This window comes from Thamnophis elegans, chromosome 1 (assembly GCF_009769535.1).
Source record: "Thamnophis elegans isolate rThaEle1 chromosome 1, rThaEle1.pri, whole genome shotgun sequence".
Taxonomy (NCBI): Eukaryota; Metazoa; Chordata; class Lepidosauria; order Squamata; family Colubridae; genus Thamnophis; species Thamnophis elegans.
The window spans coordinates 19137568-19162618 of NC_045541.1; the positions used below are offsets into that span (position 1 = coordinate 19137568).

Consider the following 25051-nt stretch of genomic DNA (forward strand, 5'->3'; position numbering starts at 1 on the left):
TATTTCATGGGAGTGGGTGCAAGATCCAGAATAGGTTTTCTAGATGACCTACTAGGGTTGGTCTCAGTGGTGAAATTCATTTTTTTTACTACTGGTTCTGTGGGTGTGGCTTGGTGGGTGTGGCAGGGGAAGGATACTGTAAAACCCCCATTCCCACCCCACTCTGTGGCCAGTCAGAGGTGATATTTGTCGGTTTTCCGAACTACTCAAAATTTTCTCTACCAGTTGTCCAGAATCTGTCAGAACCTGCTGAATTTCATCCCTAGTTTGGTTCCTAGAAAACCCAGCATCATATTGTATCAGATCAGGCATTCTCAAAACCAGCATTTTGAATTGGACTGGGAAGTCTAGTGGAAACTAGTGCAATGACTGAAGAATTGGGAGGGGAGGGTCTCCTGCAGTTGCAGCTTAAGAAAATGTAGCTAATTTAAAGTAGAATTCCACTGGAGGTGCAAAATGTCCTGAATTTAAAATGCCTCTGAGCTCAAAGCAGCTTATTCCAGTCTTATTGCAAGCATCTGTTGATGTTCTGATTATCCTGCAAGCGTTTTGAGCTTGGAATACTTCAAGGAATGTTGCTTAAAACCTTTTGAATCATACAGATAGATATGAAAATCTGTAGCACTTGAATACTTATGGTTTCTGGGTTGAAGACACAAACAGCCCTGTTGTGATTTTTATTCCTGTTATTATTAAGAAGGCAAATAAGCTTTTCTTATTTTCAGGTGAAAGCTAAATTAAATATTCTTTCATATCTCTGTTGATATATTTCTTATCTTGACTGGCAAAGTCAAGAGGAAAAAGGCAGGCAAGACATGTAAAAACATACAACATTGTCTTGGAAGCATGTATGCATGTTTATTGCAGGGTTTTCTATATTTTCTGTTTAGTGGTATACACATTATCAGGCAGCAAACAACAATTTAACTAAGCAAGTGGACAGAGTGCACAAGCTTGCAATGTAATATCTTGCCTTGTCAGAACAGAATAAATCATTGTTGAAAAATGCATTTCTTGAGGGGGAAAAAACCCATTAATGCAGATCATATTGAGAAGATGGCTGGGACTGATAGGAAAGTTTGGTTCTAAAGATATACTGTCGCTGACTATGTGGGTGAGGATTTGTCCTGAATTTACAGGCAGTCCTTGAGTTACAACAGTAATTGGGACCAGAATATCCATTACTAAGTAAATGCAGTCATGTCACATGGATGCATTGCCTCACAACGGCAGTCCAGGCACTCCTGTTGGCTGTTGTTAATTGAATCCCACCTTGTTGTTAGGCAAAGGCCACCCAATCCAAGCCATTTCCAACTCCTTCAATCCATTACGAGAAGGCCTTGTGCGATTTGGATAAGGGTATATGTAGTCTCAGGAAGAAAGTCCTCCCCAGCCTTGGAAAGGACCAGACCATGTGCAATTCATCCGTGACCCGACAAAAGCGCGCCGACAAAACCGCAATGCTAAAACCACGACATCTTCAACACGCTGACAACGGCGTGTCGACAGAAGCGCGATTTAAGTTAAGGTAAGGGTTAGGTTTAGGGTTAGGTTTAGGGTTAGCGTTAGGGTTAGTGTTAGGTTTAGGGTTAGGGTTAGATTTAGGTTTACAGTGCGCTTCTGTCAGCGTGCTGTTGTCGGCGCGATTCAGCGCTCATTCGTCAGCGCGTTTTAGAACTCGCGGTTTTGTCACCGCGGTTTAGTCGGGTGCGCTTTTGTCGGTCGCCCTTTTGTCGGTGAACCCAATTCATCAGCAGGAGGAGGAAGAAAACAGCATACATAAACTGGGGGTGGCAGGGCCATTGGAGTGCAAAGAGGCAGGTAGCAGGGAAGCCAAAAGGGTAGAGATGGATGGGAGATAAGTGGCGAGGAGGCGGGGAGTTTAAGAGGCCCTGTGGTTAATTCTTGTATTTATAATTCTGTAAGTACAGGTAGGCTGCTAAGTTCCCCGTATTTTGATCACTTGACCATGGGACTCTGCAGCACCCATCATTTCCAGGACTGGGCTTAACTATCATTTGTTCAGTGCAACCAAGTTCAGTGCCAGCTTAACTTTGAATGGCTGCTGAACAAATGGTTGCTAAGTGAGGAGTGCCAGTACAGATAGTCCTTGACTTACAACAGTTCACTTAGTGACTAGTGGTGGGATTTAAATTTTTTTACTACCCGTTCTGTGGGCGTGGCTTGGTGGGCATGGCAGGGAAAGGATACTGCAAAATCTCCATTCCTTCTGGATCAGCTGGGACTCAGGAGGTAGAGAATAGATGGGGGCAGGGCCAGTCAGAGATGGCATTTACTAGTTCTCCAAACTACTCAAAATTTCCGCTACCAGTTCTCCATAACTGGTCAGAACCTGCTGAATACCACCTCTTTTACAGACCATTTCAAAGTTGCAAAAGCACTGGAAAAAGTGACTTATGACCATTTTTCAGACTGAGGACCATTGCAGCATTCCCATCGTCACATGACTTGCTGTTCGGATGCTTAAACAACAGACACACATTTATGACGGTTGCCATGCCCCTGGGTCATGTGACCTTTGGGACCTTCTTTGTGACCTTCTGAAAGTCAGTGGGGAAACCAGGTTGACATAATTACTGGATTACTCATTTAACAACTGCGGTGCTTCACTTAACAAATGTGGCAAGAAAAGCTGTAAAAGGGGGCAAAACTCAACAAATTTCTCGCTTAGCAACATAAATCTTGGGCTCGATTGTGGTTGTAATTTGAAGACTACCTGTACTTCTGTCAGCTCATTTTACTTTATTTTCCTTTCCCCTTAATCCAGAAAGGGGAATGTTTGATCTTCCGAATGTTAAAATTTACAGTCTGTTTGGAAGATGTTGAAGGATGGAGCGGGAAAGATTTGCTTTAGTAGCAGCCTGTTGAAAACAGTAGACAATGTGTACTTTGAAGGTGTTATTAAAATCAGTCATTGACCTACAGGCTGGCTGTAACCTAGAAGCATTCCACTCTTTGCTATGGGTTTCTTATCAGTAGAGGAGAGCATTTGGATTTTTTTTATTTTTTTGCCAGAATAGTTTCAGTTTCAGTTTCATAAAATTTGTATCCCGCCCACTCCCATTGGGACTCTGGGCGGCTCACAAGCAAGATAAAAGCATTAAAAATTAAAAAGAGATACAATTATTAAAATTAATACACCATCCATTCAGTCTAAATGGGGCTGGATGTTAATCAACAGCCCCAGGCCTGCCGGAACAGCCAGGTCTTGATCGCTTTACAAAGGCCGGGAGAGTGGTAAGGGCCCGGATCTCTACGGGTAGATCGTTCCACAGGGCTGGTGCAGCTACAGAGAAGGCCCTCCCTCGGGGGGCCGCCAGCCGGCATTGTCCAGTTGACAGCACCCGGAGGAGGCCCAACCTGTGCGATCTTATTGGTCGTTGGGAGGTAAATGGCAGGAGGCGGTCTCTCAGGTAGCCAGGTCCTATACCATGTAGGGCTTTAAAAGTAACGACTAGCACCTTGAAGTGCGTCCGGAGACCAATGGGGAGCCAGTGCAGCTCGCGGAGGATAGGTGTAACATGAATAAAAGTACAGGTGCCCTTATTCACTTTTGTCATCTACTGTTCCATCTCTGCTGTCTAATAAATGATCCACGAGGAGAGATCTGTCTGAAGCAAAGCACGTAGAGCATTAGGGACATGGAAAGTTGACTTCTGCATTGTTCTGTTATTTAAGCATCTCAAATATATATTCCCCCCACCCGAAGGAATTAAGGTGGTCTTTTGTTGTTTATTTGTTTTGTTGTTTTATTGGACTTATGTGCCGCCCTTCTCCCAAAGGACTCAGGGCGGCGTACAACATAAAAAGACATATGACAAAAGTTAAAAAAGATTAAATAGGAAATCCAATAACCTTCGATTGACAATTAACATCAAATTTAGGATTAAATTAAAATTGACAGTTTTATTTTATTCTATTCAAGCCAGACTGGCTTGCTGAAAAAGCCAACTTTTTAGGGCGCGCCGGAAGGACCCGGAAGTCAGGGGTTATGTGAAGCTCTGGGGGCAGCTCATTCCAAAGAGAAGACACTCCCACAGAGAAGGCTCTCCCCCTGGGGGTCGCCAGGCAACACTACCTGGCCAATGGCACCCTGAGGAGGCCAACTCTTTTAGAAGTCTAGATGAATGGTTCATGACTTTTGGGAACATTATATTCCACCGATCACTGTATCAAAGAACCTTGGTTCTTTGCTATCTGTAAGGATAACAAAAAAATTATCATTGAAGTAGATTTGGATTTGCATTGGGACAGCAGCTGTTATTGTGTAGTAGAGGAAGATGTTGGAAAAAATCATGGCGGAGAGGTAGGCTGGTGGGACAGGTCATGTCTAAACATACCAAGGAATCTTCGTGGTCTGCATTCCCCAATAGAAATCTTCTGCTCTGAATCAGTGACATAAGACAAATCCCGTCTTGTTTTATATTCCTGGGAAAATAACTTGTTGCAAACTTGAATGTTATGCTGTGTCTAACTGTATGCAGAAAGAAATGCCTATAATGATTATAACATCTTTCTTTTGACAGTGAGATTTCTAATAAATCTGCAAGACTTTGTATAAAAGCAATAGACTTTTTTTTTCCTGTCAACAAATGGGCTGAGTGAGACACAAAACAATTCCTACTCTGTCAACACAGTTTATTTATGATTATTGCCAAATCACATACCTTTCATTTTCGTAGTTCTAATGCCAAGGGAAATTCTGTTTTCTAGAGCGCTGCAAATGTAAGCCTATAAAAGCTACCCAGAAGACCTACCTTCGGAACAATTACAACTATGGTAAGTGTGGCACGAGGACAAGAAATAACTTTTGAGGAAGAGAAGATTAAATGAAAACAAAAATGATTTCACAGAAAAGGGTTCTTGGGTAGCTACTTCAGCCATTTGCTATCTCCAAAGGCAGGCAGCTGTTGGGAACCAAAAATTGTCTGCTGAAAGTGAATTTTAAAGGCTCAGGTTCCTTGCTCACCTGTTTCATGCTCAAAACAACCATTTTGGGTAGTTCAGGCTACCAAAAAGATTGACTATCCCAAGGTCAAAAAGATATGAAGCTTAGCTTAGATGTCAACTTGTAAAATGTTGCCACAATAGAATTTGAACCTGGCATTCCTACATTTTCACCTGAAACCTTTGAGAATAAGTAGATTTCTGGAAGGAACAAGATCAACCAAATGCATTTGGGAAATTTCAGAAGCATCAGATACAAATGCAAGAACTTCTTTAGAAAAGAAAAAAAACAAGAGTATTGATTTCAAGAAGGCAGGTGTTATTCTTCATCACTAATAATCAAGTGATAAGACTATCATTTTCTTAAACTACCCTTCTGGTGCTAATGACAGTGCTTATTGTTTTATGGAAATAACAATAGCAATAGCAGTTAGACTTATATACAGCTTCATAGGGCTTTCAGCCGTCTCTAAGCGGTTTACAGATTCTGCATATTGCCCCCAACAACAATCCGGGTCCTCATTTTACCCACCTCGGAAGGATGGAAGGCTGAGTCAACCCTGAGCCGGTGAGATTTGAACAGCCGAGCTGCAGAACTGCAGTCAGCTGAAGTAGCCTGCAGTGCTGCATTTAACCACTGCGCCACCTCAACAACACTTTTACTATGTTTTGATTTATTAATTCACACCTTTTTAAAAATAGCTTTTTCTCCAGGGTCAAAAAGAACAAAACATTCTGGAAGATACATACATTAGATGTCCTCATTTTAACTTTCGTTCTTCTTTTTCTTCAGTTATTCGGGCTAAAGTTAAGGAGGTAAAGACCAAATGTCACGACGTCACTGCGGTAGTCGAAGTAAAAGAAATTCTAAAATCTTCATTGGTGAACATTCCTAGGGACACGGTCAATTTATATACAAACTCTGGCTGTCTTTGCCCACCACTTAATGCTAACGAAGAATATATCATCATGGGCTATGAAGACGAGGAACGTTCCAGGTAACAATGGGCTCCTCCCTTCAATTAGTTCCACCAAAACACAGTTAACTGAGTAAAATCAGGAAACCAAGAGAGAGATCTTAAATCTTGATTGTGGACTAAATGTTATCAAAAACAAGCTATTTTATGGCTGATTAATATTTTGATTGAAAAAGAGATTTTAAAAAAGAAGAGAAGAATAGCTGGAGGGGGAAAAATCTGTACCTCTGATGAATAAACTTGCAATAGTTTTGAGGAACTTAGTCAACAGATGCGCTTGTCTTATGAATTTTCCTGTAGATGGGATCCTTGCTTATATATGTCTTTATTAAACAAATGAACATACTTTGTGCCTCTTGGTTCTCTCGCCGTCTTTATATTTTATATGTTAAAGTTTATCTGATTTTTTAAAAAAATACTCCATCTTCATTTCCAAGATATTTTTGGAGTTCATTGGCTTTCTTGCAAAATAAAAATGGTAGGTGATCATTATTGTAACAAATGCATTCCCAGTTGCCCTGAAAAATAATGCTTTGTGATAGATTTTAAAATTCTCATCTATTCAATGGGGCCCAAAATTAAGGATGCCCATCTTACTTCATGGAGACATTTGGAATGGAATGGAATTGGAATTTTATTATTTATATGCCGCCCTTCTCTGGGAGGACTCAGGGAGGCGAACAATTCAAAAGGGGGAAAAAGGGGAACATAAAAACGAAATACAAATAATAAAAATAAGCAACAGTCGCACAACCATACATGTCGAGAGGGGAGGGAACTCATCACCCCCAGGCCTGCCGGCAAAGCCAGGTTTTGACGGCTTTTCTTGGAAGCATGTGCAATAAGAATTAGTAATCAGGATTTAGTAATAGAAAACAACCCCTGGATTGTTGAAGAAGGTAATTGGCACCAAAAACAACCTCTCAGATCTGATCAAATGGTTTTTATTCAGCTAATGCAGACAGCTTGCATTTTGCAATAACCAAGCTTGCCAAAGCTTTCAGAGTCTAGACCATAATTCTGACTCACTCATTGGCTTGTTGTAATCCATCTGTCTTGTTGGATGCTGGCTTCAGACAGTTCCTGAACCTCAGTTCCTGAACCCTATCCTGAACCCATGTTTTATGGAGTTTGCAGCCCCTTGTGACCATACATAGTGAAGATTGTTAGCAGTTTCCCACCACCATAAAAAAACTTTAACATAGGTATATCATAACTCTCCCCCCGCAAAAGCAAACCTCACTTTCTCCCCAAACTAGTCCTGTCCCTGTGTGGTGCATTATCTCCCATTGTACAGATCTCAGCCTCCTTGGTTGTGGTCCTTGGTCGACTACCCAACCTAATTGATCGGTCATTTCATCTGTAACCAATGGTCATAGTTCCCTACTCTGCGACCTTTTAAACTGTAAGGTATTGCACTTTCAGTGTTCTCAGCTAACATTTTTCTGGTTGGAAATTCTTGAAGTTGCACTTCTAGCACATCTGGGGGGAAGGAGCAAGTGCAATAGGCTATCAACAGATCTTGAGTGACAGATTCTGGGGGGAAATGGAATCTTGGTTGGAACTCAAGTTTCAGAATCATAGATTGTATGAATCTGGTCAAGTCAATCTCTATGCCTGGCTAATTACATCAGATTTTGTTGTGAGGTTAATTTAATTTCAAATGCAAGAGATAAATGTGATATTAGCTGATTTAAAACGTTTCATATCCTTTTCCCTAGGCTAAAATTGTGTCAGGCACAAAAAACCAGTTCCACATGTGAAGGTTCAAATTAACTGTTTCATTGCTAAAAGCCTATTTATAGGAACCTTCTCAACTAATAGTTGGAACTAGATATGAGTCAAAGGCATTGGGGTTGGGGGGGATGGATTTAGCTTGTGGCTATGCCACAATGACTCTAAACTGATTCTTCTTTTAACTCCTCTCACTGGCTCTGCCAGTCCTTCAAATTGTCACATCACATCAGTTCAAGGGCTATCTAATTACAAAGATCTATACCTCTGTTTTAGATGTTTCTGCTTAATTTTATGCAAAAACAATCTTGTGACACCTTAAATTTTGGTACATTTATTGTAATTTGTTATGTTGGAGTCACAAATTAAAGTCGCCCATGAAAATTGTTCTATTTCTAAGAATGCCTTAAATCTATCAAAGTCTATTACTCCAAAGATTTGCATTTTTTCCTTACATCTTTTAAAATTCAGAATAGGTAAGGCAGGATACAGCTAAACTACTGTAGTATTACATACTATTTGGATTTGTATACATATATATCCATAACTAGCTTTCTTTCCATGAGTATAGATTTTATTAACAAATATTTCTACAGCTGGGAAAAGTAGGCTGTTACTATGGGACTTAAGTGGTCCCATGTAGTGGTCCTTAATAGATCTCCATTTGCTGCTTGAACATAAAGCTTTCTCTTTCTTCTTAAGCGGAGCTATTTTGCTTTTCCTATATAACCATTGTTGTTCTTTTTCTTTAAAATGCAAAGACTACTCTTAGTGGAAGGCTCCATAGCTGAGAAATGGAAGGATCGTCTCGGTAAAAAAGTGAAGGTAAGACAAATTTAATTAACTGCTTAATCACATTTGATCTTGATTATATGTTGCTATATACCATATTTTTTGGAGTATAAGACACACTCTTTTCTCTCCTAAAAGTGGGTGAAAATTTAGGTGCATCTTATAGACTAATACACATGTTTTCGGCCTCCCGCACCCTCCACACGTCATGTTTTTGCCCTCCCCGGCCACCAGAAGCACTCTGCAGTGCTCCACATGGCCGTTTTTGCCAAAAACAGGGTTGTTTTCTCACTCCCAAGCCCTCCGTGCATCACGTTTTTGGCCTCCCAGGTCCCCAAAAGCACTATAAAGGCCAAAAATGGGCATGTTTTTTTTGTAAAAATGACCCTATTTTTGGTGAAAACGGGCCATGTGAAGCACTGCAGAGTGCTCCAAGGAGCCTGGGAGTGCAAAAACACCATGCACAGAGGCCAAAAACTATTTTTTTCTTGTTTTCCTCCTGTAAATTTAGGTGCATCTTATAGTCCAGTGCGTCTTATAGTCCGAAAAATATCGTTATTTTGGGGGGGCTTATTTCTAAACAAGCTGACGAATTCTGTTTGTTTGCTGAAAAACAAACTATTAGACTTCACTGCCCAGCTCGCATAAGTGAGAATACAGCCTCAGGCAACTCCTTTCTCCAGAGAGGGATATTTTTTTCCTACCATTTACAATACTGAATCTCCTTTTCATTATACCAAGTATCTCCCATGCCAAAACAAATTCCAAAATCTGTAAATGAATATATAAACTGAGGCAATCCAAACTAGAGGGGAAGAATTACATCATAGAGAATGGTGTAAAAATATTTAACACGTTATAGAAAATGAGTAAGGAAGCATGGATAATCATGTAGCATGATTAAATTTTAGGAACAGGACTTTGGTTTGCTCTCCTTCAGGATTCTTTTCGACACAACTCTTTACAGGTAGTCCTTTAACATACGGCCACAATTGAGACTAGAGTTATGGTCATAAGTTATAGTAGTTGTAAAGCAAGGCATCCATGCAATCCTGACTCTCCCCATTGTGGATGCTATGTGGAGCATGAGCTGTCTCAGGAGGTGGGGAAGGCCCTAGGTTAATAAACAAATGGTTGTAAGTCAAGGACTATCTATATATCAATTGTCTGTGCTTAGTGATATACCCCATGTTAAGATGAACAGGAAAAACATGAAGAAGTATGTATTATGACCGATGAATGCAATATTTGCTAGAATGGAATGTCAGTGACAGAATAGAAGAGTAATGAAGCAACAGTAACAAGATACTTCCTAGATTCTTTTAAAAAATTGCAGAATGTAAAAAAATCCAAAGATAATTGCAGTTGATACCAGTTACTGAATACCATTGATGCCATCTATGGTGTAGGCCAGTGATGGCAAACCTTTTCACCACCAAATGCCGAAAAAGGAATGTGCGCATGAACGCCTGGGCTGCAACCCATGCGTGCACCAGAAAATGAACTTCCAGTTTCAGGCACATGTATGCACAGTGGCCAGCTAGTCTTCCAGTTACTGGAGTGCATGCTGACGTGATGATCAACTGGCATGCTCACATCGGAAACAGAAGACCAGCTCTTCCAGTTTCTGGCACTGCCACACACATAAAGGCCAGCTGATTGTTGCGCTGCATGCGTGCCAGAAACCCGGAAGAGGAATGGGCAACCCCACGTGGAGCAGGCAACATGGCTCCGCCTGCCACTTAGGGCACGTGTGCCATAGGTTCACCATAACGGGTGTAGACCGTTCATTTTGTAATATTGGCAACACATTGGAAACTATTGTTGAAGAACTGTAGGTCATGTTGATGTCTAAAAAGCTGCTAGTTTAAGATCTGTATGATACAAAGTAGTACCAGTGGGATTAAATGTTGATGATTTCAGAGAAATAATTATATTTTGATCGAGAATAGTTGTTGTTGTGTAAAAAAGTGGAAACAATTCCCAAACATGGCCAGCTTCTTGGTTTCACAAGGAGATTTGAAGTTGAAGATGGAGCAGGAACCACATATTCTATGTTGTGCTCTTGGATTATTATTATTTTTTCAGAAGTAAAATGACTCACATTTGCCATAGCCTCGCATAGCATAATTGTTCCTAGAAGGCATTTTGCTCAGAATTGTCTCTTTCCTGGTAAAAGCACTGGTTACTATGTTTTAAAACAGAAATATCCACTGATTGTAAACTTCCTTCTGCAAGGACATCAACCCAATTCAAGCTTTTCAAAATTAGTTAAGTGTCAGAAAAGGAAGCAAATACCCCTGACACAGTTTGCTTATCCTTCTGTTGAGAATTGGCCATATCTACAGGCTGTGTAGATCTTGTCAGCACTACCACTAAGGCTTCCTTTGTCTTTATTCCTCCTCTTCTTCTTTTTTTTTAAACTGCTGCCAAAACACAAAACAATAGTCCACTCAATCCCTCTCAACGGGGGTTAAGAGGGTATTAAGTCAGGAACTTTTAAGTACATGTCTGAGGGGGACACCAGAAGAGAACATGCTGGGCTTTGAACATGCTTCTGCTCTTTCTCGGTTTATGGAAGGTTATTTTGAATCCAGGAAAATCCTTTCAAATTGGCAATGTGGGGAGGACAATGGTGCGAGCTGTTTTGCTTGAGCTTTGTGTATAACCTTATGTCCAGAGATTCACTTTGCATAACAGGGTTTAAAATCTGATCAGTTATGCAACATAGATTATTTCTTACTCTCACTGCTGAAAGAAGGAAATGTTGTAGTCCACTTTCCCACGCTGATTTATGGGTGTTTGAACATGTAGCCATCATATTCATTTCAACATATAGCCTTCAGCCACATATACTGGTGAACAGCACCAATCTCTTACTAGGATGCTTTCTAAGCATAAAATATGGCTGATATTCTTCTGAAAAACTCCACTTCTGTGGACTTATTGTCCTTGATATGAAATGTTGTCATTCTTGTAACAATCACACACTTTTTAATACTTAGCGATCATGTTCATGTGTGGTATCAAGAGACATGTGGCAACAGAAATGCATTAGGAAATGGTGGGGGAAAATGGCCCTATTATAACTTGTAGACTTTAACTCCTAGAATTCTGGGGATTGAAGTCCACAAGTTATAAAGGTGTCATTGTTCCCCATCTCTGCCTTATAAGGAAGTCGTATGTAGGGACAGTTACATATCTTGTCCTAAAAATAGCATACATAAGTCAAAAAATGTTTCGAAACCTTATTTTGACATGTTATATATGATTTGTTAAAAAAACAGGCAGCAGAAAGTTCAAATCTTTGTTTCAATTTATCATTTGATAAGAGCTAACTTTCCATTTGCACTCTGTGTTTAATAGTATTGATCACTTTCTCGGTCAAAGTGGCCTGGAACCATAACATCTTACTCACGTTATCTGGTTTTCTTTGTGACCACAAAAAAAAAAAATGCATTTTCTTCTTCTAACTATCTAACTATCCAACATTAAAACTGCTTAACAACTTAAAGCTCTCGGTTATGAATGAAGTCCTCCAAGATTTTCCATTTACTAACAGTTTTAGACAAAAGTGTATGTGATGGCACCCAAGTGGCCTGAGGTAACTTTGAGATTCTTTCATTAAAAAGATAAAAGCAAATAGGGTTGAATGGAAAACCAGTACAATGTACAGCCACCTGAAAACATGTGTTTTCACTGTGCATTGCACACTAAAGAGCTCAGAGACCTCTTGGAGATGGGCAGCCTTGACAAATCCAGTAAATAAATAAATAAATAAATAATAATAATAATAATAATAATAATAATAATAATAATAAATAAATCTCTCTGTGTATCTCTTCTTTTCTGCTTAATAAACCTGCTATTGATATTAATATTTACCTAAAAAGAATCTAATCTCCCACCCTCAGAAAGATATATGTATATCTGTGCATGCAACATACTTTTGTATGTGTGCGTAGATGGGTGTATGCGTCTGTATTCCTATCAGAAGTCATACTTCAAAAAAGGAGAGGGCCAAGACTAAAAAAACTAAATGTATAACTTTTCATAAGTACTTATTAAAATTAATTACCTATAAAATAAAGCACTCCAGTAATAAAATTAAATGATTCCACTCTTCACAGAAGCAACATAGGTATATACTCTCCCTAGTAGAAATCACAAAAAAAATGCAGGTAGTAATACCATAGAGAGCGCTATCTGCTATTATCGTAATTGGATATTGGGGAAAATGGACATGGGGAGGAGGGAAGAAAACTGAAAGAAACTTGAATGGAATAAATGAAGAGAAAGTATATTTTGTTCTAAAATTATTAGAAGGTAGATCTTCCAATAAAATGAATAAACTATGGATATGTTAAGGAGATGGTGTGGGAATGGTTTTGTGTGCTACCAAAGTGTGCAAAATTATGGTTAGGGTTAGGATTAGTGGGACATATGAAAATGGAAACTTAGTGGAATGAGGAAAGAGGTTATGGATGAGAATTTAAGAGAAAGTCTGCTGCAAAAATTAGGATAATATACTGTATAATGTAAATGTAGAGAAAATGTAGTTATCAAGAATATTGTTCAAGAGAGACCGTGTCATTGTGTCCTCCTTAATTTCTTAAACTCCTTAATCTCATTACACATGGACAGATTTAATTTCAACTGTAAAACTCACTTTAGTTTTTAGATCAAGCAAAATCCAAAACAGCTAAGGGATTTCCAGAAAGTTGGCACTCAAATGAATCGGCCATCAAGAAGTTTATTAAAGATAAACCACATTTACGCTTCATTTAAAAGAGACAATAAAAAACCTAAAAAGGAAACAAAAAGCTAAGAAGACCTCCTCTCCAGCAATCAACATCCAGATAAGCAGGGATTAACACCAGGAGCTACACCACACAAACAATGCCCTAATCAAGGAACTTCCAACTCAGATTATCAATCAAGAAGTAAACAACAAATAAGAAACTACCAAGGAAAAAACAACAATCCCACCAACATTTATAGGGATGTGTGTTTGTGTGTGTGTAGGTAGGTAGGTAAGGTATAGATAGATAGATAGATAGATAGATAGATAGATAGATAGATAGATAGATAGATAGATAGATAGATAGATAGATGATAGATAGACAGACAGACAGACAGATAGACAGACAGATGATAGATAGATGATAGGTAGGTAGGTAGGTAGGTAGGTAGGTAGGTAGGTAGGTAGGTAGGTAGGTAGGTAGGTAGATAGATAGATAGATAGATAGATAGATAGATAGATAGATGATAGATAGATGATAAATAGATGATAGATAGATAGATAGATAGATAGATAGATAGATAGATAGATAGATAGATAGATAGATAGATAGATAGATGGTAGGTAGGTAGATAGATAGATAGATAGATAGATAGATAGATAGATAGATAGATAGATAGATAATAGATAGATAGATAGTAGGTAGGTAGGTAGGTAGGTAGGTAGGTAGGTAGGTAGGTAGGTAGGTAGGTAGGTAGATAGATAGATAGATGATAGATAGATAGATAGATAGATAGATAGATAGATAGATAGATAGATAGATAGATAGATAGATAGATAGATATGCATCACAACAGATTCTTAGAACAGAATTATGTAAACCAGAATGTGGCTTAAATTGAATTTTTTATATCAATCCCTTAAACTACAAATAAAGTGAAAGATCCAATGATGGCTTATCTATCGTTGCACATAATTGTATATTATAGAAATATAATTCTGATATAAATGGCTAATCGCTTTTTATTAAAAGATGACAGAATCACGTCTTTAGGAAGAAAATTGAACTGCCCTTGTGGCAGTCTCACCTTTTCTTTTTAATCTTACAGCGTTGGGACCAGAAGCTCCGTCATCCTGCCAAAGGCAGAAATGAACCTGGGCAAAGTGATTCTGCTCCCAAATCTGGGAGAAGCACCAATCCACGGCAAAGGCGCAACTGAGATGAAGAATACGTTGAGGCCAAAACCAATCCATGGACTTGTATAAATTAAAAGACTTGCCTTCTTGAAGCAGCAAAAGAGAAATTGCACTATTGCACGTTGCCTTTTATTGTTTACTATGAGTTCATTCTGTAGCCAATGTTAGTGTTTTTTACCCTTCCCTTCCCTTGTTTTTTGTTTTTGTTTTTGCCTCTTGCATTGTGTAGGAGTACAAACACTTGGAAAAGAAAGGTATATTATATTCACAAACATCTATCTGTGAATTACATTGACAAACATTTTTCTTTTGTTGAATGGCCAAGTTGATTTCATTGGATGCTCATGATAATTCTTTGTATACTGTTCTTTCAGTCTAGAAAGCCACAAATACTTTTCTTTATATGCATAAACAAGTTGCCTGAAAGGACATTTAAAAAAAAAACACACACCAAATCCCACAATTCTTAGGTTGTATTAAAAAATAATTAAGAATGATTTAAATTCCCCTGTAGTCATAAAGGAGAATGAGGTGAATGTGAAGAATATCAGGACCCCACATATTAAGAAAAATTAAGATTTTAATGGACATTTTCTAATAGAAATAAAACTCCAAAAGGCAAATGAGTTCTAAAAGTTGTTATCTGGGAAACACAAGCTATTTTTTACAATTGGCAAGTGAAAAAATTGATCAATTTTAAAGAATTTTCCCCCTTTCTCCTTACTCATATTGATACTCTCCATGGTGGCCTAGATTATGCAAAGAAATTATACCAAGAGAATTCAGCCTTTTAGAGTAGGTTTGCTAATAAATGTCAATTCCGCTTCAATAAACCACTTATATGAAGCTTTGTTTTAAAACATTAGCCATGACAAAGACCGCACAAAGGATTTACTTTTGAAAGTCTTAATCCTTCTGGGAAAAGTTGTATAGAATTGTTAAATACCAAAGATATCCCTGACTTGTCCTCTGTTAACACTTCTCCCTCATTTTCATTGTTGCTATGCTGAGTAATAGGAATACAGACCTGCATCTCAGCGTAGATCTGCATTTTATCATTTCAGGCTGTCCTTTTGATTGTATTTCACTATCTATATGCAACTGGAATGTTTAATGGTCAATGTTGGGGATCTGGATGAATGCTTCTGAGAAAGCTGAAAGGGTGGTCCTATTATTGGACTAAAACTTCCTACCATGTTGGCTGTGGACAATGGGAGTCTGAGTCTAACACTGCTGGAGAACCATAGAGTCTTCCCCCTTATCAGTCACAAATAAAAGCATCAACTTCCTTGAAATCAGAGGACATTTTAAACACCTTACAATGCATATTTCCATTCAAGTGCCAACCGATCATCCTAATGATCAGATCTTTTAAGTCTTTTGTAGCATTTCCAATACCTTGAAGTTGTAATTCCGATCTTTCTCCCTCTCTGAATTGAAATAAAACAATTATTTTAGAAAAAAAGAAGAAATTGCATGTCTTTCTTGGGCATGTAATAGTGTGGTGGTTTCATTCAGAAATTTAATTTAATTTAAACTAAACTGAGTGCATATGTAAGGCTTCAAAATGGTAACGGTTAGATATAATTTTCATCATATTTCAATATGAGCCCAAAAAAGAACCCCGAGGGGGGGGGGAATCTTTTCTGAGGAGGAAGTGACATGTAATATTTAATTTCGATCAACATTCTCCCTTCTTTTTTCTTTTTTTTTCTTTTTCTTCTTTCTTTTTCTTCTTTTTCGTTTACATCATTCCTCCAAATTTTTACTTGTCTAGTCATTTTTAGCTTTATAGCCTTTTGGCTATAAAATGTGACTCAAGGTCAAGAAGCAACACATTTTTTTATAATGAAAAGGCTTCCCATACTCATTGCATCATGGTTCTGCATGACTAAAAATGAATCAGATACAGATAGTTGCAGATTTTATTTTCAATAATGATGGACATTATTTTTCTTGGGTACAGCTCTAAATGTACTTTCTATAAGTACATAGTTGCCAGTTACTTTTTTTTTAAAAAGGGGGCATAAATGTTCTGTTCTTGTGGAACAATATATTATGCCAAGATAAAACTTTACTGATGGCAATGCTGTGGTCTATGTGTAACCTTGCAACGCACAACGAAGTTGCTAGCTCCACTGTTTCCTAATAGGATGGGTGTCTCCCCCACTTTGTCACCTCCATGTTAGCCATTTAACATGGGGCAATGAGGATGGAGCTGTGGAGTGGTGCAGTGGCCTAAAGATGGAGCTATTGCTTCACAATCAGGAGGCTGTGAGTTCGATCCTAGATAGAATACAATACAATACAATACAATAGCAGAGTTTGGAAAGGACCTTGGAGATCTTCTAGTCTTTTAGTCCAACCCCCTGCCTAGGCAGAAAACCTTACACCATTTCAGACAAATGGTTATCCAACATCTTCTTAAAAACCTTCAGTGTTGGAGCACCCACAACTTCTGGAGGCAAGTTGTTCCACTGATTAATTGTTCTAACTGTCAGGAAATTTCTCCTCAGTTCTAAGTTGCTTCTCTCTTTGATTAGTTTCCACCCATTGCTTCTTGTCCTGCCCTCAGGTGCCTTGGAGAATAGCTTGACTCCCTTTTCTTTGTGGCAACCCCTGAAATATTGGAAGACTGCTATCATGTCTCCCCTTGTCCTTCTTTTCATTAAACTAGACATACCCAGTTCCTGCAACCGTTCTTCATATGTTTTAGCCTCCAGTCCCCTAATCATCTTTGTTGCTCTTCTCTGCACTCTTTCTAGAGTCTCCACATTCTTTTTTACATCGAGATAGAGGCAGATATTTCTGTCTCTGGGCACACTGAGAATATATCTGCTGAACAAAACTGCACTGGCGACAGGAAGGGCATCTGGCCATTAAAACACTCTGCTAGTTTCCTTCAGTTGCCCAGACTCCGCCCCGTAAGGGATCATGGGGTTGTTAAATGAAGATGATGAACTAGGATGGAGCTCTTCTGAACCAGAGTAATTTGCTCAGGATTGGCCACCTCTTTCAGGGATGCTGGTAATCGTTCTTAAAGATGTAGTAAGCAATGCTGGCCATTCATTCTAGCCATGTCACCTCCTATATTTCTCCTTAGAATGTCCTTCTTGCCAGAAGGGACGGAGAACAGGTACAGAGGCAGAGAATTGGATGTTTTCCTCTTGCCATTTCTCAGGTGGATTTTTAAAGCGGCAACACAGCTACCTAGCTCAAATAATGAATAACACCATTAATTTTGCTCTCTCTTTCTTTTTCACTATAGAATTTGCCAGCCCTTTGGGCCGCTGCTGGCATTTTAAGTTTTGGCAGCATGTGGTAAGCATTTTCATAAATTATTAACATATTGGGTATGGCCAAATACCTTTCTACTACAAGACAAATTGATATAGTTCCTGCCCACAACCCATTGTAGTCTCTAAGGATGCTCTCCGCAAGTTTCTTACTATTGTTAAATTAAATTTATTTGCCACCCATCTTACCACAGGGCTTTTCTAGACAGCATTTAAAAAGATAATTTTAAGATAAACCAGATAATTTACCTGGTTTTTTTGTTTTGTTTATATTTTCTGATTTTCTTGGTTAAAAAAAAAAGCCTTCCCCTGCATAATATAAATGTGAGCCTTTGTCATTGACACTGATGTTCTCATGTACTTCCAGCATCTTCCTATATTGCTACTGGACAATATAGATGCCTGCTTGCTTTTGCTGGGCAGCTGGGATGACCTTCAGGCCTTGGGTAGCCCTACTGGAAATATATTCTCCTGGACTACATTCCCAGAATTCTTCATTCATCCCTCCCAAGAACCCCCACCCCACCCCACCCATTCCCCACCATGATGAAGCAGTACAGCAAGCCTTGAGCCAAAAAGATTATTTCTAGTGTGGCTAAAAATAAAATTGGCTCATACTGCTAAATGACAAAGAAACACAGATAGGTCTGACAATAATGCTTTGACAAGCGATCTGGCAAATGTGCAAATTGTTTTATCATATAGCAAATTCATTAAAATGTACATGCGGTGGGATGAATTGGGTTATCGAGGCAGCTGATTAAATCAATACCTTTCCGCATCTGGGTATTATTATTTCAGGGAGCAAATGCATAATTACATCTTCTCTGGCTAATTAGCAGGATGCTATTACATCGTGAATGATCATTTCCTATAACTATGGACCCTTGGGGATAAATTGTCATGAGGCCAAACTTCTTTACGGTTCTCATCCCAAAGCATGCCATTATGCTTGTCTTATCACAATTCCCCTGTAATTTTTATTTTTTGGAACAAAAAACATTTTATTTTTATTTTTAAGACATGCATGCACTGGAGACATGGGCAAATGAAAGTTTATTTGAGTTATGAAAGTTTATTTATATGCCGCCCTTTTCCCTGGGGGGACTCAGGGCGGCTTACAACTCAAAGGGAGGGGGGAAACAAACATTTAACACGTAAAAACAATACATAGTTAAAAGCACAACATTCATACCATTCGGGTGGGTTACAGTCTTTAGCCCCAGGCCTGACGGGATAGCCAGATTTTAAGGGCTGTGCGGAAAGTCTGGAGGGTGGAGAGTTTTGCATCTTGGAGCGAAGGGAACGAACGCGACAACGGGTATGTAAAACAGCAACCTTTATTAAAAACAGAGTGACTGCAATTCAATCCTGGCGTGGTTCGCGCCAAACATTTATACCTCCGGGTTTGAACAAGGAACCAATGGGCGTCGAGTGACTCGACCAATCGGGACGGAGATTGAAACGGCTCCGCCCGGGAGCCAATCACAAGGGAGTCCTTATTCCAGCGCTTGTATTCCCGTGCTGGTATTCAACACCCCTCCCCCCCTAGTCAAGAGTTCCCTAGGAAGGACAAACATAGTCTTGTAAGTAGGCGGGACGGTGACGTTCTCGTCCCGACCTTCGTGGCTCCCCGGCGGTTGTCATCGGGGGGGGAACCGCCGGCGGAGATGTGTCTGTGGCAGGGCGGTGAATCTGCGGCGCGGCCCCGTGAGATGGCGCTGGCCCCGGGTCCCGTACCCGATGTCCATTTGTCCGGGGTGGCGTCTCCGTGGCAACAGGAGTGTCCGACAGTGGCCCCGTGCAATCTAGTTGGGGTGTCGGTTCAGAGTTTCGATAAGGACTTAGGGAAAGGGGGTAGCCGGGTGAGGCACGTCCGTCCGAAAAGTTCGTATCGGCTTGCCCCCTGTTCCCCGGATGGAGACAGTCCAATGGTGGGAAGGTCATCGAGGGTGGCTCCTGCTGAGAGTGGATGTCTGAGGGGCTCGGGCCGTCTGTTTCCGCGGGGAGGCGTCGCCTTAACTGGTCCACGTGGCGCCTCCATTGTGTTCCGTCGGCCAGGCCGACCCTAAAGGAACAGGGGCCAGTCAGAGCTGTGATGGTTGCGGGAACCCACCGTGGGTCCCCAGAAAAGGAACGGGCCCATACAGGATCCCCTAACTTAAACGCATGGGAAGGGAGGGCCCCCAGGTTACTCGATAGATCCCCTGCATAAAGTGGATGGAGCCTGTCTAGGGGGGTTCGCAATCTTCTACCCATCAAGAGCTCCGCAGGACTTTTATTAGTCGTTGGGCAGGGTATGGAGTGCTGGCTCAAAAGGTATGCCGCCACCCTTTCTTGCCAGTCACCCTGGTCCATGCGGCCCAAAGCTTCCTTGGCTGAGCGAACTGCGCGCTCCGCCCGGCCGTTACTAGCTGGGTGATAAGGGGCTGTGGCTGCGTGTCTAATTCCTTGTTCGACCAGGAATTCTTGGAACGTGGTGGAGGTAAACTGGGGCCCATTATCTGAGACTATCACATCCGGTAACCCATGGGTGGCGAACATCTTACGAAGGGCCCTCACTGTACTCTCTGCTGTGGTGGAGGTCATGATTACCAGCTCCACCCACTTGGAGTAAGCATCGACTACTATCATAAAATTTCGGCCGTGGAAGGGGCCGGCAAAGTCAATATGTAAACGGGACCATGGGCCTCTAGGGATTTCCCACTCACGAGGGGCGGCTGTGGGGGGATTCGGCCTAGAGTTTTGGCAGATCCTGCAACGGCCTACGTAGTCTGCAATTTCCGAATCTAGCAATGGCCACCACACATAACTACGGGCTAAGGCTTTCATTCGCGCTATGCCAGGGTGGTTTTTATGAAGTGCAGGCAGGATTCGTGCCCGCAAGGCTGTGGGGATCACTACCCTATCCCCCCAGACAAGACAACCCCCGTGAAGGGCGAGTTCGGCTTGTCGTACTTTAAATGGTCGAAATCCTTCCGCTACCTTTTCCGTAGGCCACCCCCTCAAAACCCATGAAGCTACTTGGGATAGGACGGGATCAGCCTTTGTGCAAGCTGCGACGTCCGCGGCAGAGACGGGGAGGTCGGATTCGGCGATGGACAAAATAGAGAGAGCGGGCACGTGGGCTGTATCCGTCTCTGGCAAGGGGCAACGGCTCAGGGCGTCTGCGTGCCCTAGCTGCTTCCCCGGACGGTATAACAGCGTATACGAATACGCCGTTAGAAACTCCGTCCAGCGTGTCATGCGGGGAGACAAGATGGAGGGGGTTGGCTTGTCGCCTGCCAATAACCCCAGAAGCGGCTTGTGATCCGTGATAAGGGTGAAATTCCTACCATAGAGGTAATCATGGAAACGCTTAATGCCGGACACTGCAGCCAGGGCTTCTTTATCGATTTGGCTGTAGTTCCGCTCCGTAGAGGAGAGTGTCCGGGAATAGAAAGCTATGGGGGCCTCTGAGCCGTTCGGGAGGGCATGGCTCAGGACCGCCCCTATGCCATAGGGAGAGGCGTCGCAAGTCAGAACTAGGGGCATCCTATCGCTATATTGGATTAGGACTGCCGACGAGATCAAAATGTCTTTTATAGCCGCGAACGCGTGCGCTTCACGGCTACCCCATTTCCAGGCCGCTGACCGGTCAAGCAGTCGGTGTAGCGGCTCGGCTAGCGACGCCTTATGGGGTATAAAGGGGGCGTAAAAGTTTAAAAGCCCCAGGAACGCCTGCAATTCCACCCTAGAAGTGGGTGTAGGTGCGTTTTTGATGGCGGCAATTTTGGAAGGAGAGGGGTGGATGCCTTGGGCATCAATAAGGAACCCTAAGAATTCTACTTTAGGAACGGCAATTTCGCATTTGCTGCGCTTTAGTTTCAGTCCTGCCTCCCTAAAACGTGTGAGAACCTCCCGCAGTATTTTTAAGAGTTCCGAGTGGTTGGGGGCTGCGACCAGGACGTCGTCGAAGTAGGGAACGACGCCTGGGAGCCCATGGAGCAAACGCTCCATGAGGCTCTGAAAAATCCCCGGGGCCACCGAAACGCCGAATTGGAGGCGGCGACAACGGAAAGCCCCACGATGGGTGACGATGGTCTGGGCTGTAGCCGCGTCGTCGTCTACGGGAAGCTGCTGGTAGGCCTGTGCCATATCTAGCTTCGCAAAAATGCGGCCTTCCCCTAAGGAATGGAGTAGGTGTTGCACTACGGGGACCGGATATGGGTTAGCCTGCAGGGCCAAATTAATGGTCGACTTATAGTCGGCACATATTCTCACCGATCCGTCGGGTTTGACCGGAATGACTATGGGGGTTTCCCAACGGGCGTGATCTACGGGCTCGATTACCCCTTGCTCTATAAGCTTGTCAAGCTCAGCATCCACCTTTGCTCTCAATGCGAAGGGAACCCTGCGTGCCTTCAGCCTAATAGGAGCAACCTGGGGGTCGAGGCAAAGGGAAATGGGGGTGCCCTTATAACAACCCAGTTCCCCATCGAACACATCTGCGAACTCACTTAGAACGCTATCTACGGTAAGGGGGACTACCCTATGCACCCCCTCTATGGTGAGGCCCAAAGCGGGGAACCAATCCAACCCAAGGAGAGCGGGCAGATCGTTCCTGACGATTAGAACTGGGAGTTTCCCCTTAAAGTCTCCGTATTCCACCCGGATGTGGAATATTCCTGCCGTGGGAATCCCATTTCCCTGGTAGTCTAGGAGGGAGACCCCGACGGGGCGCAATTTACTCTGGGAAACCCCGGGACAGAGGCGTGAAAACAGGGCCCAAGATAGTAGAGAACGGGAAGACCCGGAGTCCACCTCCATTCGGCAAAGCTGACCTTCGAGTCGGACGGCGGTACTGATTTTGTGATCGCCGGCGGGAACGTGGGAAGCCTGGTAGACCACGCAGTCGGCGCTAGAGGGCTGGTAGGTTGAGTGACAGTCCTCAGCTCGCCTTGCGGGACGTGGCTGTTGGCGGCGTTGCGGTGCCTGGCGCTGGTCGCTGGACTGCAAAAACGATGGAGCTGGCACGAGAGCCCGGCAGACCCTGGCGAGGTGTCCTTCTCCTCGGCAGCGGCGGCAGACGGCGGAACGGAACGGGCAGGATGCGCGGCTGTGGCGGCCGCCGCATCCGCGGCAAAGTACGTTTGAGACTGACTGAGCGGACGTCGGTGGTTGCTGATGTGGCCTCCGCTTCGGCTGCGTCCTCATTTGTCCGACGGTTTCCTCCTCCTCATCTTCGGCAGGAGAGAGGTCGTCGACGAGGTTCGTCTGGGTGGAAGGCCCCGCGGCGGTTTGCGCGGGGGGTTTCAGCTGGAGGCGTTCGATGTCGGCCGTGGATTGTTTGGAGAGCTCCGCTGCTCGCGCAGTCTCCACGGCTTGCACCAGAGTGATTTTGTGGTTCCGGAGCATTCGGCTGCGCAAATGCACGTCGCGGACCCCGCATACAAACTGCTCCACGAGGTTCTCCTCCAGGTCTGCAAAATCGCACTGGGCGGCCACTGTGCGCAAAACCTCCAGAAACTGGCTGATGGATTCGTTGGGCTTCTGCACCCGGCGGCGGAAGGTGAAGCGGCGTGCGATCAGAGAGGGTGAAGGAGCGTAGTGGTTCCTCAGCCTGGACATCAGCTCGTCCCACCCAAGTTTGTAGGCTGGCCTCGGGGCGGCCAGGGCTCTCGCAGAGGCAAACATGGAAGGCTCACAGCAGGACAAGAAGAAACTGCATTTCTCCTCGTCGGTCTGTGCCTGGTTCTTCGATGCAATTAAGTAGCACTCGAAACGCTCCATGAAGCCATCCCATGACTCTCCGGCGGATCCGAATGGCGCGAAAGGAGGAAGCGCTGTTGCCATCGGTGTAAAGCCAGAGAGGGGGAGGAAGAGGGCGGAGAAAAAAAATTTGCGTTCGCTGCCGGAGTTCTCAGCCTGAAGATAGCGTTCGTGCTTGTTCAAACGCGGTGGCAGCTGGCTCGTTCTTCTCCGTGGTCGCGGGAATCAGAATCCCACCTTCGTCGCCAGTTTTGCATCTTGGAGCGAAGGGAACGAACGCGACAACGGGTATGTAAAACAGCAACCTTTATTAAAAACAGAGTGACTGCAATTCAATCCTGGCGTGGTTCGCGCCAAACATTTATACCTCCGGGTTTGAACAAGGAACCAATGGGCGTCGAGTGACTCGACCAATCGGGACGGAGATTGAAACGGCTCCGCCCGGGAGCCAATCAGAAGGGAGTCCTTATTCCAGCGCTTGTATTCCCGCGCTGGTATTCAACAGAGAGGGTATGAATCTCCACGGGGAGATCGTTCCATAGGGTCGGAGCTGCCACCGAGAAGGCTCTCCTCCGCGTAGTTGCCAGTCGGCATTGACCGGCAGATGGAACTCGGAGGAGGCCTAATCTATGGGATCTAATTGGTCGCGTGGAGGTAATGAACTCAAATGAACTCAAATCCTACTGCTAGAATGCAATATTAAGTCTATTAATTCACACTCCCTGTTTAGTGCAGAAATCCAGATTAAAGCATTGCAAACATTTGTTTGATTAACCTCTGCTTGAAGACAACCAGCAAAATGAATGACCCCCATATCTCTGGTAAGTGACTCCACTGTCAAATTGCTATTGCTGCTAGGAATCAGAATCTGCATTATTTGTATCTTATACCCAGGATTGTTTCATGTGCCCTGGAATGAGAGAGAACATGTTTTGATTTTCAACAACTACCTTGGTCTCAGCAATTTCTCCATGCAGAACTTCCCCACCCACTTCATGAGGTTCAGTCCCAATACTAAAAAGTAGCCAAGGACCACCAGGAAGCAGATGCCATAAAGAAATGCATCTCACAAAGGAGAACCAGAAAGTAAGAGAGAAGAAAGAAATATATGCTAAGCATGAGTAGAAATATGGATAAGTAGGTAACGTAAGTATTATTTGTGTGGGGTAGCGTGGCCATTTTGGTGTGCACATTTCTCATGATGCTCATTCATAGTTGGTATGAAGCCTCCAAATTAGCCTTTTCTAATTGCATGTTCACAAAACCGACTAGGAATAATTCTGGTTTCATGATTCTGATTTCCAACATCTTTTGCTTCATTGTATGGCTTTGCACCAAATTTCTTTGCTTTCTCATAAATCCGTCTCACGTGATAAAAATCCTTCTTTCTTTTCATACTTTCAACACTGGTTTGATATCCCTTTTTACATTTCTGATGGTTTGGCTGGTGTATATACCATTAGTACACCATTGTATCCAAGTTCTCTCTTAAAGTACAACACAAGGTAAATTTGACACCCTTCCCACATTTCTCCCATATATCCATATTTACAGTATGTATAACCAAAGATTGCATCCCATTTCACCATATAGGC

General features: G+C 42.6%; 1 protein-coding gene across 2 annotated transcripts in view; it reads left to right on the forward strand.

Annotated features, from left to right (window-relative positions):
• The window catches only part of FRZB (frizzled related protein), a 35345-nt gene extending 19519 nt beyond the window's left edge, over positions 1 to 15826 (forward strand). For both annotated transcript variants that reach the window (XM_032209394.1, XM_032209402.1), the window contains 4 exons: positions 4735 to 4800; positions 5762 to 5966; positions 8441 to 8504; positions 14322 to 15826. In XM_032209394.1, coding sequence (XP_032065285.1) covers positions 4735 to 4800; positions 5762 to 5966; positions 8441 to 8504; positions 14322 to 14432 — 446 coding nt within the window. In that variant the 3' untranslated portion in view covers positions 14433 to 15826. The remainder of the gene's footprint in view (positions 1 to 4734; positions 4801 to 5761; positions 5967 to 8440; positions 8505 to 14321) is intronic.
• Positions 15827 to 25051: the final 9225 nt, after the last annotated feature.